General features: G+C 40.9%; 1 protein-coding gene and 1 non-coding gene across 4 annotated transcripts in view; one reads left to right on the top strand and one right to left on the bottom strand.

The window, feature by feature from the left end:
* The window catches only part of LOC145901335 (uncharacterized), a 31,590-nt gene extending 19,350 nt beyond the window's left edge, over positions 1–12,240 (bottom strand). For 2 of the 3 annotated variants that reach the window (XM_082988962.1, XM_082988963.1), the window contains exons 1-21: positions 11,976–12,240; positions 10,176–10,320; positions 9,894–10,027; positions 7,435–7,488; positions 7,064–7,194; positions 6,674–6,761; positions 6,333–6,559; positions 6,032–6,146; positions 5,046–5,219; positions 4,522–4,681; positions 3,856–4,041; positions 3,396–3,540; positions 2,997–3,192; positions 2,692–2,857; positions 2,387–2,493; positions 2,182–2,331; positions 1,704–1,826; positions 1,164–1,480; positions 580–767; positions 340–493; positions 99–262 (exon numbers count right to left, since the gene is read on the bottom strand). In XM_082988962.1, the coding sequence (XP_082845088.1) occupies positions 99–262; positions 340–493; positions 580–767; positions 1,164–1,480; positions 1,704–1,826; positions 2,182–2,331; positions 2,387–2,493; positions 2,692–2,857; positions 2,997–3,192; positions 3,396–3,540; positions 3,856–4,041; positions 4,522–4,681; positions 5,046–5,219; positions 6,032–6,146; positions 6,333–6,559; positions 6,674–6,761; positions 7,064–7,194; positions 7,435–7,488; positions 9,894–10,027; positions 10,176–10,320; positions 11,976–12,162 (3,311 nt within the window). In that variant the 5' untranslated portion in view covers positions 12,163–12,240. Of the gene's footprint in view, positions 1–98; positions 263–339; positions 494–579; positions 768–1,163; positions 1,481–1,703; positions 1,827–2,181; positions 2,332–2,386; positions 2,494–2,691; positions 2,858–2,996; positions 3,193–3,395; positions 3,541–3,855; positions 4,042–4,521; positions 4,682–5,045; positions 5,220–6,031; positions 6,147–6,332; positions 6,560–6,673; positions 6,762–7,063; positions 7,195–7,434; positions 7,489–8,048; positions 8,145–9,893; positions 10,028–10,175; positions 10,321–11,975 lie in introns of those variants that run through there. The other variant, XM_082988965.1, reaches the window with a different exon arrangement.
* On the top strand, positions 936–1,009 carry Trnat-ugu (transfer RNA threonine (anticodon UGU)). The gene has a single exon. It is a non-coding gene; the product is annotated as a tRNA-Thr (tRNA).
* Positions 12,241–12,566: the final 326 nt, after the last annotated feature.

The following is a 12,566-nucleotide window of genomic DNA, read 5'->3' as shown; positions in this document are numbered from 1 at the left end:
AACGCAAACAAATAGAGAAAAACATTTAAAAATATATTAGATCATACATTATGTTCACACACTATTAGCAAATCTCCCATTCAACATAAATCCTTTACCTTGTCAAAATCGGCTGATAAATTGAAGTCATCTGAACAACAATGGGGGTGACTCCTATTTCACGTAACGAAGTCATGGAAGGCATGACATTGGTGTGGTGCTGGTTTGTGTTCAGCAGCAGCATTACTCTAGGAACACCGGATCTTCCCCACCCGAATGCATCCTATATGTTTACGAAACAAAAAATATGACTACCTATACATTGCAACTCGTTGTTGACTAAACCAAATTGATCCAAACCTTAAGTGATCTAAAAAACACGTTTTCTGTGAGTCTTCCTGCGCCGAAACTCTTTTTGACAAATCGTAATCGTCTGACGAGGTCGCTTGCGTCACCAGCGTAACTCAGGTTAAAGACGCTCCTCGGAGGCTTAGCAAGAACCATTGCTCCTATTCTGTGTTAACATGTATGAATTCAAGAGTGGTTTTGCTATAATACTGGTGAAGATACTGTGGGAAGACACAGTATTTGAAAACAAACCTCATTTTGTTGAGTCCGACATCAAACCCGCTGACGACCGACGAGAGAAAATCACGAACGTGGGAAAGTTCTTTTTCCGTGAGTTCCGGAGATGTTTCGATCATCATCACCAAATCCAAGTGAAGAAGAGTTAGATCCGTCGTAACTCTCCTCTCGACAGATTCGCTCTGAAGGCTTCCTAGACTTGTCTAGGTGAAAGATGAATTGCAACTTTACTTCAATTTTACATGTTAAACAAACGTTAGTTGGGGTTTTATGAAGAACTTATGCGTTGTCTGATTACCGGTGGTGGAGATCCCCTACGTATGTGAAGGTCGTCAGTACCTTAGCCACAATATACCCCACGAAACCACTGAGCTTCTGTAGCTCAATTGGTAGAGCGTTGGGCCTGTACAACCCAGGGTCGTGAGTTCAAACCTCACCGGGAGCTTGATTTTCCAGATCTCGCACCGACTTGTCGAGAAAAGGAGCTGATCCAGCTTGGCTGCAATGCCTTGGCTGCGAAGCCTGTGCACCTTAGCGTTTTATATTGCATTGCACAGTCGGCGGATGCGTTTTATGAGATATTGTTTAAAAATACTTACTCGAACTTTAATGACGTATGTCCTTCCCGGGGCAAGCTGTCTGAATTTGGCTGAAACTGTTTCTGCCGTGATGACGTTATTGCTCACTACGTCATCTCTAGTGACGCCGTCGTAGGGTTTAAACGCCCTTGTCACGTAATTGTTGTGTTCCTCATCTTCGATTTCGATCAGGTATGTAAGGAACATGTCACCTCCATCCTCGTACGAATAATCGTAGTAATATTCCTCCGAGTGACGCACTTTGATGCGAGACCACTCCACCACCAGAGAAGTCTCGCCTACGTCGTACACGGAAACCACGTCAGGTGGTAGGAGTTCTGTACACAATATTGTACTTTAGATGTTTTCGGCCTGCCGTTATTTTCCTTCCATGGAACATGAGAGACTGACTACATTCTTCTGGCGAAACAACTTTATGAGAAGCGAAATTCTTTACCTACACACTTTTCTGTGCTATTACTTCAAAAACAATCACAATAAGCACTGAACGCAGAACTTCCAGATGAATCAACACATATAAAATAAATCAAATCAATATACTTGTGTTGAAAGTTGTTGTTGCAGAATTGCTGAGCCTTCCATTGTTGTACACAGCAAACACATCCACCTTGTAGAAGTTTCCAGGTAACAGATGAGTAATGTTGACAAACGATGCATTTCCAGCTGCGGACACAAATTTTCAAATGAGATGACAACCTCGCGCGTCTTATAATGAGTTTCTGATGGGAGGTATTTCATTGATAAAATGTTTTTAAAAAAAACATTGATAAAAAAATACACAAAGCACTAGCTTTAAAAACAGGATCATCCTGGCTTTTCTAAGGAATATATATTTCCTTCATAGTAAACAACATAACCATCAGGTGATGTGGAAACGTCTAGGAAACACCAACAATAAATTGTCCAAGGATGGAAAGCAAGTTTAGGCCAGCATCTGCAGTGGTTAAGATTCCAATTTTTTTAGTATTTGTCCTTGGAAACAATTCGTTAGAAGTTAAAAAGCAGAAACATCTCTGACCCACGCTTTTGGAAGCAAGCGGTTGCTGCGATGAACGTAGGGAAACCAACACTCTATAACTGGAAGCACCGTTAGACGCTGAAGTCCATGCTATTACTGCAGACGATCCGTGGATGTCTCGCACCCTGACGTTGCGTGGACGAGGCAAGACTACCAGAGTAATAAGTGTTTTAAAGCTTTAAAATTGTGCCGATTTGTAACGTACTAGTTTCAGCTGAAACGTTAACGGCTGGGCTGTTTTTTCTGTATCCAGTTGAATACACGGAAATGTTGTACAGAGTACCAGGCCTTAACTCCACGATATCTAGATATCTGCAAAATTTAAATGACTTGTTCATGCAATATCTGTTGCAGCGTATTTGAGATCTCAGATAAAGTGTAAAAATGTGTGATATAAACTAGTGATAATCACATCTACACAGACGGCGTGGTTTGTTTCTTAAACTTCATGCGATAACTTCCAACGTCCATAAATACCACATTGCCGTAATACGACTTTTGTCTTTTTACCTGTCATTTCTTGCCATGGAAATGTGGAAAGTCTCATTTGAGTCAGTGTAGGTAACTTCATAACCGGTCACCGCGTCTGGTTCTCGCTCCTCCCACTCCAGTGTGAGTGTGACGTCACCAACATATGTCACTCTAACGTTGGTTGGAGGGTTCAATGGAGGGTCAACTGAAAATTTCAAATGTAAATTTATAGCAATAAAAAGTTTTCATTAAATTTTTACCCCTGTCTTATCCTGTAACATTTGGTTTATTTGAATTTTTAAATGTATGTAAAAAGCCTTTCATAGTGTACGAAGAAACAATACTTGTTCCATATCTTGTCAGCACTTTGGAGCAAATCGATTGAATGATGGCTGGCTGAAGATCAACGAGGTCATGGTATGATTTCGCTCGAAATACGTGGGACGAAGTTGGTTGCGAGGCAATGATGGCAAGTTGTTCGTCGCTGACTTGAGGTCCGACTCCCACCGATATCATCATTGCCCCGTTTCCTATGATTTCCTAAAGAAACAAAGATTATTTTAATTGTTTAATTTTTCAAATACGTTCGGCGACATCGCTGTCAATGTATAACTGTTAGTCAACTAGCAGATTTCCAACAAATCACGCATAAAAGTTTCTGAACATCTGCTACAGCGAAGTGTGCAAGAAAAACTGACAATGCAAGGCAAGACAAATATCATCATAATAAGCAAAGCGTGTACCTTGGCCTGGCGGCTTGTATCATCATCCGAGTTTCCATCCGTGACAACCAGGACCAGTTTAAATGCATCCAAGCGAGTGTATTCAAAACCGTAACCGAGAACATAATCCAATGCTGCACCGGTATTTGTTCTTCCGCCCACGTAACTAAACCAAATAAACACATGCATGAAACTAAAAGATTTTACCACAGTTTTAGGAATGATTTGACAACATATACCCTTTGTTTGATTCTAGAGGACCGTGAAACGCTTAAGGTTCACGTAACAGTTGATTTGACAACCTGTTTTCAGACCCTGTGTGTGTACCATATTTATTGCATTTGCAATGGCTCCCAATCAATTCGACTCATGAAGTATTTTAATTTGGGACAGAATCGATAAAGCCCAAAACGACCGCAGGTAGCCCGAATTCGATGCAAATCTAACGTTGTTGATACGATTGTTATGCAATTAAACATACTTGAGGTTACCGATCCGGTGGTTCAAGCCATTTCTGTGGCTATATGTCGACAGCGGAGCCATATACCGAGGTTTGCTTGCAAACAGTATGATTCCCATCCTCGTTGTACGTGGACCGATAAGAAAACCGTTGCTGAATGAGTAGAGAAAGCGACGAAATTTTTCAAAATTTTGGGCCCGAACGCTCCTGCAGGTGAACAAGTTGTTTTAACGAAACATGACTCGTTTTATTTGTATCCACTGACAGATTGTGTTTCAATAGTTTAAAAAACATAGTTGAATTTACATAAAATGACATGTGATGTCAGTCATGAACAGCGACACATGAGATTCTTGCGTTTTTTTATCAGGATATATAGAAATCCTAAATTTTATTAGGCAGTTTTAGTGGTTAGTTGAAGAAATGCATAATTTTTACCCATAAAATAACAAAGCAAATTTATCAATAAAACAGAATATCTTCGTTCTGCGAAACACCTGACATCTGAAACTGTCCCAGGTGGCTTTAATCCTTTTAACCATGCAATGCGATATGCATATTTCCACAACAAACGTTAAGCCAACACACTTCACGCATCAACTCGCACCTTAACGGTCGAGCTGCTTACTTGATATCCAAGCAAACCAACGTTTGCTCCTTTGAGCCACAAAGCTACACTTAGCTTACCACGATTCGTCTCCTAAAACCAGGATATCCAACTTTATTCCCGAGCAAGCCATGTCATACGTCACATTGGCGGGAGGGGAGCGTTGGTTGCCGCCAATAGCGTAAACTCGAGCAACGTACGTCGACATTCGAAGATCTTGCAACATCGCTTCTTCGATCCCTGCAAAGGGAATTGCGCGGATATTTAGTTGACCCTGCGGAATTGGTCAGTTATGTTGCAAAGAAACGAACGATTTCTTTTTAGTTGATGCTGGGAATCCTTCCCAATTCTGTTCCAACTGGCCCTGACGATTTCCACCTCATGTGTAATTATGTCACAATCACAGAAACGTTAATTTCAGGGTAAAATCTGTTGGTCTTAGTTGTGACATGCATCGAACAATATAACAATTTGTCAGGAACATCCGTAACATTTTTATTTGGTAATGTCCTGATAAAAAATTGAATCGATATCTTTCAGTACTTCATTGTTAATACACGTTGCGAATAGTCGGTCACAAACACAAACTTAAGATTAAACTCACCAACTTGGGCTGCCTGATCTTTCCATTCCGATTCGGGTTCCCGGAGTAGTTTGTATTGCACTAAGTACGACCTCACAAGTTCATTAGATCTCTCCCACCGAAGCACGACCGCGTTTTGTGCAATTACTCCGATGGACAATCCGGTAGGTGCGGTTAGTGGTCGCTGGTACATTACTGCAACAAAATTGGCAGCGTATTTTAAAACGATTTCATTTTAAGGAACCAATATTCAACTATTTATGCAAGAATTGTTTTTTTAAATGGATGTCGGAATTCGCCTACATCACTATATTAAGAATATAGTCAATGGGGCTTGTTTATGAAATACACATGCTGTAAAAGCAAAAATGAAAATGTAACATTGTTGCAATAGTGTTTACTTAAAAAAATATTTTGTTAGGAATTTAAGTAAACAAACATGGCAAATCGTTATGCGAATTTAGCCACATAGAGGACAATGAACAACAACCCCATTCCGAAGACCCTAATTGAGTAAACCACCAAAGAGAAACCCTAATCCCCTAAACGTGGCCTCGCGTGGGGTGAGGCATTACGGTTGTATAAACAAGTGATCCTCCCCAGCTTAAGTCGCAACACCAAACAGTGGCAAACGTGACCCCCGGACTATAGACTGAGTATATTTGCGCTGAACAGTTCACTGCGCGGCGTCGCAGCAGAAAAAACTTCACGACACCGGTAGCACTCAGCGGCCGTCTTTCGTCAAGCGAAAGGTCAAGAGACTGTCATCTCGTGTTTTGCGTACAAACACCTGTACAATGCCCGCTTCATTGTGTCAGCACGGCTGCCGGGCGCCCGACATTTAACGATAGCCGAACGCTTGACCGCCTTTTAACACTTGCTTTACAGAAGACGGATCGGCGGGTGACTATAGCAGGAACATGACTCTGACATTTGTACATTCGTGGTATTAGAAGGCAGAACTTGTGTGGCAACAAACACGTAAATTCTGTTCCATAATTAATCACCTCCAAGCTTTTCCAAAATTGCCTCGTGGAGTCGGGTCCAATAGCCACAAAGTTCATCAAGGTTTCGAGGAAAAAATGTCCCCGAGGAATGACCTGCAATTGCGTGCAACTGTGCCTGCGGAAATACATAAAATTGTTTTAGTTAAAAGTTGTTCATGGCAACAGATACGTCTCTACACGTTCAATGATCGCCAAAACTTGCAATTATTGGGCTGTGATGCTAACAGCGTATTAAAACAACATTGCTAAATTGCTGCAATTTATGAGATTCCATTGCATGCAACAAGAACTACTAACAAACCTGCCGGGCATCATGTATTCCAACCACCAGCACAACTGTGTTTGGGCTCCTCCTTAATCTTTGTGCTTCCCCCTCTACATCGTCACGTGACCTCCCTGTGACGACTATTACGACTCGGGGAACATTCCTTCTTGCTCCAGCCTCTGTTATAAGCACTTTCTTTCTGACGTAGCGAAGGGCTTTTCCGACGTAGGACAAACCACGCCGAGGGGACGTCGTATCAATCCCTGCGGAAAATCAACATATCGACTGTTTTTTCACAGCATCGGCAATAATGAATTAGTGTTAAAAAAGGCATTTAGACTACACCAATATTGTAGAACCATTAAACAACAATATACCTTGCACAACATCTTGCTTTGTGAGATATCTCCTCAGACTGAAGTCAAGTTTTCTGTTGTTGCTTGTGTGCATCAGCGCAATTCTGACCTGTAGCGAAAACATTGAGATCATTAAACACATTTTACAAAACAAAAATTTATCGCGTTGCAAAAATTGAGCGATTCGTGTCTTGAATTCGCCTTTAGCGTGTGTTTTATGAGGAAACCGCCGCCACACAAACGTCGCGATTTCCATTTACTGGACAATTACCAAGGTGCGGACAGATCCTGAAAGCACATTCGAAACACCCGCAGCGCCGGTCGCGCATTTTCAGCGTATAACTGTTTATGAACCAACGCCAAACTTGAAAGAGAAAATTTGACCGCAGAAGTTGTCGACCGGGAGCTCACCTTCCTGTAGCGAACGTCAAGTTTATCGGTGAGGCTGCGAAGCAGGCACTTCATGCGCTCGAAGTCGACCACGTTTACCGCATCTGAACCGTCAAGGACGTACACAACGTCTATCGGACTGCTGATCAATTCTGTGGTTACAGCATATTTAACACAGCGCACACCTGAAGGGTTGTGGGTGGGAATAATCTTCCAAGGTATTAGCGATAAGAATCTTTATTTACATAGACTTCAGTTGTAAGTCTTATTAGTATGGTATAAGCCGCCTTCGTTACTTAATGCAATATTCTAAAACACCAAGGGTTTATAACGGAATTGGAACACGTTTTCTTTACAGCACTAAAACATATTTTTTTAGTGGAAAGTTTCACCTGGGACATATGATGGTGATGCTACTGGCGCCGTTGCATTCGATGAAATAAATTCTGTAAAATAGTCAAAAAGTCAGCTCTGCTTTTGGAATGGTTTTAGGTTTTGGAATTTTATAAAGGGGATAAACCAATATGTTGACGACCATTAAATATTTTGCGTTGATCCAAACGAAAACAAACAGTTCATATAATGTATTTGGAGTGCATGTTCAAAACCGGTATCCATGGTTGCCTGAGGAACCCTAGATGTAAAAAAATAACATCCCTTGCAGTCGGTTTCAATGAAACTATTAATACATTTAATTATGCGAATAACCAGTAACGATGTTTATGAAACAAACCCCGTGGGATTTATAGGTTTATTAAATCGGCTGTTGATGTACGGCGACAAAACACCTTGTCGCGCAGATAAACCAAAATAACCAAGGCTGCCAATTATGACATTTCGATGTTGAGCTCCAAAACGCTGCTACTCGGAGTTGTAATTATTTCGGCATTACTGCAATGATGTTGAAAACTACATCGGAGGATTGCATTTGCGGAAAGAAGAAAAACTGTAGGTAAAGTTGGTTGCACCTCTGACGATATGAATACATTGTTTACATAAAAATTACCTGGCGAGATTACTGGCGGTCTCGCCATAAACGTGTCTTCCAAACCACGCCACGCAGCCCCAAACTGATTTGAACTGACTGTGCAAAAAACGCACAAGATTTCTAACAGAAACAGACGTATTCCAAACCAATTTACAAGCATCTTTTTGTCTGTATATTGTTTTGACTTGTTGGTGCGGCCTTACCACAGTATCGTGTGAGTGTGTCACCAATGGCTATAGCAATATAACGTACCTTCCTGTCTGCAAACAAACGGTAAAAAAAAAAGTCAACTTGGCTCAATGTATACGTTTTGTTTGGGCATGCTTCAAATACGCTGTATCTATAAACTTTTTACACTGGCTGTGGGAACATGTAACCTTGACCGCACTGAGAAAAACAAAAGCTATCGCACGAAGTCTAACCTTCAGCTTACGAACCGCGTGACTGGAAGTAAATAAAATCACGGCGTGTCTTGTCCCATCCATGTTCTGTGTTTAAGGGAGAATAGTTCACGCAAGCGTCATGTAAGTGCGCCCTAGTAAGGAACCCGTTCCACTACGGGTCGGGTTTGGGGGCCTGGCAGTGTTGGGCGTTTTCTGATAATCTGTTTTACCCTTGGGTTGCTGCCTGATTATGTTTTTGGGGCCTTGCGGTTTTCCACTTGCCGATTTTTGTTTACCGTAAACTTTAATTCGATTTTGGGCAAGAGGGTTGTAAAAGATTGCCGCGTATATTGTTGAGTAGAACTGTGGCTTACGAAAGCTTCAAGAACAAACTCCATATTTGCGTTTTGTGAAAAAAACTGTAGTAAGTAAATAAATGATACAAAACAATATTTTTGAGGACAAACGTTTTTTGCCGCAGCCATATGTTTTACGATGCGCAGTGAAGCGCGTTGTGAAACAATGTAACGAGCAGAAACACCGTCTCCTGCGAGGTCAAACCGCCTTGTATGTTCGCGAGCAGACAACGTGACGCAAAAAGTCGTTGGCAGGATAATTGTTGGATCGAGCAAGCATTCTCTGCATTCCACAAAACTCTCTCGGCAAAGCGCTGTTTAAAAACTTTAAACTTGACCCTCCGGGCGAAGTTATTTCTTCTGTTCACTGCTCGGACGTCTGCACAGATAAAGGGGTGGTGTTCACAGACCGTACCACTTAAACCTAGTGGATCGCGCCACTGTTGGCTGTCAATTAGCTATAACCAAAGGCTTGCTGTATTCCTGATAGCCGTACCCACTAACTTTATCCAGTATCTAAACGAGTTGAAAGGCCGCGCAGGTGCTGCAGCCATTGCCTGCTGTTTATCCCTTCATATCGCGAACTTCCTCTAATCTGCGATCTGCTGGCAATCTAATATGTGGCACGAATGTCTAGATTTGAGAGTGTAGGCAGTGCGAGACCTTGCTAGTGAACAAACTGTCAACAACGGTATTGCGATTCGCTGATGAATTGCCACCGCAGCATCCACAATCTGCGACAGAAAACTGCAGGCCAGACAGCACCAGAAACAAATTAGCACTGCGCCTTTACGCAACGTATTGACCCTGTCGTCTAGGCTCGTCTTATCATGCGCGTATATCTCTACCAAGTCTCTAGCCTCCTTTAAAAGCATGGACGATGAATAAAAACGATTGTTCAACATGTTCTGTGAATAAATTTCGACTGTTGACACGCTTGAATACATTTCTTTTGTAGAAATAATATTAAACTTTACAAGTTCTTACATGAAAATTTCCCATTAAGTGATGTAACTTGTTGTGATCAGTAGTCATAAAAGTAGCGATACTTTAGACACAGCGCGTCATAAGTTTTGTAGCGAGGTTTTTTACAAAATATGCAATAAGGAGATCAATAGGTTTACCTGGTATGAACCACCTGGATAGCGTTTGGCTTTTGTGTTTTCCGCTCCGGGCCTCTATAGTTGCAGTATGCTTCACACCAGGTTGAAGATCGGTCAACGTAATTTGGCGAACATTGTTGGAAACATCAAAACTCCTGCCAAAGAAAAAAGCACTACAGTTTCAACATTGACATTTTTTTTGCAATAAAACGCCACATGCGTTATTAAGCCTTGTAAACGATTAAATCAATTTAACCTAGGTATTATAGGCATCATTGGACAAATGATTTACTGGTCACTTACCTTTCGACTGCGCCCGACTCCGCAGCGCACACAGTTAGATGGAATCCATCAATAACATGTTCACTAGGTGGCGCTGACCACTTTAAAATGATAGTTTGGTTTCTCGGGTACTGAACGGAGTACAACGAAGTTGGTGCTGGAATGACTGCAAATACCGGTATAACTGTTTTACTTGGTTGCTGTATTTATACGTGATTGTCATAATTTGCATATAGAAACAAGGTAATATTGAAACGTTGTTGTATGTATATATATATATATACATATACCACTGACGCAACAACGCTTTTCGTTTCACTGCTGCTGTGCTTGTGTGTTTTTGTAATGTTTCGTACAGGATTGCGGTCTGGAGGTTAAGTGTATGTTAGTCTTGATGAGTGCTATTAATGATAATCACCACGATTACTCTTGTTGCTTTCAGAATACTGAAGATGCCGCCTAGGCGAAATATATATATTCAAAAAAAAACATCTTGGTTCTGGGTACTGGTCTGGGTATCACTTTTTGACAGAATTTTAGCGCTTTATCCCAAAACTAACCCAAGTTGTCAGTGGAAGATCTACACTTTTTTATAAACGTTTATATATTTACGTCTGATGTGCAGTATCTAATTAAACTATCAACGCACAATAACAAGCCTTCAATTCGACAAGAAGGCGTAGGCAGTATTTCTATAAATGGTTTGGACAGTGAGCATATCTTTCTGCACACCCATGTTTGTCGCAATGGAACAAACTGACTGACCCATTTGTGACGAAATTTACTTATTTTTTTAACATGAAATAAGCTACAAAAATCTACAAAGCTGTTTGATAATAATCGTTGTCTTAACCACATACAAAGATATTTGTGGTCTGAATAAAGAATCCATCTGCTCATTCTGTGATTCTGCAATGCCAAGTACATATTTTATCAAATGCCGTGAATTTGTAGCAAGTAAAAAGCGGAGCCAACACCATACTAAACAAATAAAAAAAATGCCAGCAAAAGCGTCATAACTTACGTCACAATCTGTGACATGCTTTTCTTCCACCAGTTATGCCAAATGTCGCACACATTACAAATAAAGTTCAGGTTTCATGAAAGACAAGCACAACCTAGCCAAGCCGTCGGCGAGTGTAATCGAAAACGATGCCTTTCTATATAACGCTGGAATGTTTAAAACTCATGCGGGTAGCTTCGAAATGTAAACATGGTTTATTAGTTAATTGCCTTTTGGATGCGTGCGATCAAAAATTTGATTTTGCAATAAACAAAACACAACAGGTTTATACAATGTTAGTCACTGTGTTTATTACGGCTGCCGGTCTCTCAAAAATGCCCCAAATCTACAATTAAATGTCACAAAGATTTTCTAGGATGTAATTATGGGATTTTGGACGGTCTTTCGCTTCTACGTGGGTGTTTGGCTATAGGTGAGCACAAAAGGCCGTGCAATTCCAAAGGTGTCTGAGAATTAGAATTAGAAACTACCATACAAGATCTGGCATAGGCATTCATTTAAGTATCGTTCTATACAACGCGACATGTACATTTGTTGTCTCAAATTCATCAACGCGAAATTGCTGATCACATGTTTGCGTTAGCTTCAACGCAGGCACATTCTGAGGGTTATGGTACCGGATTACCCAATTACATTATTATCTGTGGTTACATAGTTAATTTATCACTCCTTAAGATAAGCTGCTTCAAAGCCGCATGTATTAATAAACAGAAAAGGGCATCTTACCATAGAGAATGTATCAGATGGGATCTCACAATAGCCGCGAAAATTAAAACAAGCCAAGTAAGCAGCTTCACCTGGAATAAGTCGACCAGAACGTTGATCATTCTGACGAGGCATCAACAGCGGGTTTAAACCTAATAAGCGGTCAGCTTCAACTCTCTGGGATTCATCTTGCATTACGGGTTCGTCCAAATGCAACGGAGCAGGCCCGGCTTTAGCAAAGGATTGTAGACAGATAAATGTCAAGATGATCGATATCATCACGTATATGGTTTGGATTGGCGTCAGGCCACGCTTTCATGTGTTTTAACCTAAAATGAACATTGCCTTACTGGCTCACCAGACAATCTACGGACACAACAAAATAATAAATGATCCGATATCGGTTCATACTCACATCTAAGTCCTTGCTTTCTTAAACTAAATCAAACAAACTGACAAAATGCATTTGGAATACAATTCCAAACTAACGACGCAAGAAAGTCATTTCAGAACCAATAACTGATTTGGCGCATAATTATTTTAGGTGCGTTCACGTTTTGTGACCTAATTCACTTCTTTGGCCAGCTCCGTGAAATTAAACCATAATAAAAACAAATATGTACAGACGGGCTTCAGTTACTTGACCCATATCGGAATATTGCTAATTGAATATTTCATAAATA

Source organism: Ascidia mentula, chromosome 5, assembly GCF_947561715.1.
Source record: "Ascidia mentula chromosome 5, kaAscMent1.1, whole genome shotgun sequence".
NCBI lineage: Eukaryota > Metazoa > Chordata > Ascidiacea > Phlebobranchia > Ascidiidae > Ascidia > Ascidia mentula.
This window is presented reverse-complemented; position numbering and strand designations above follow the sequence as displayed.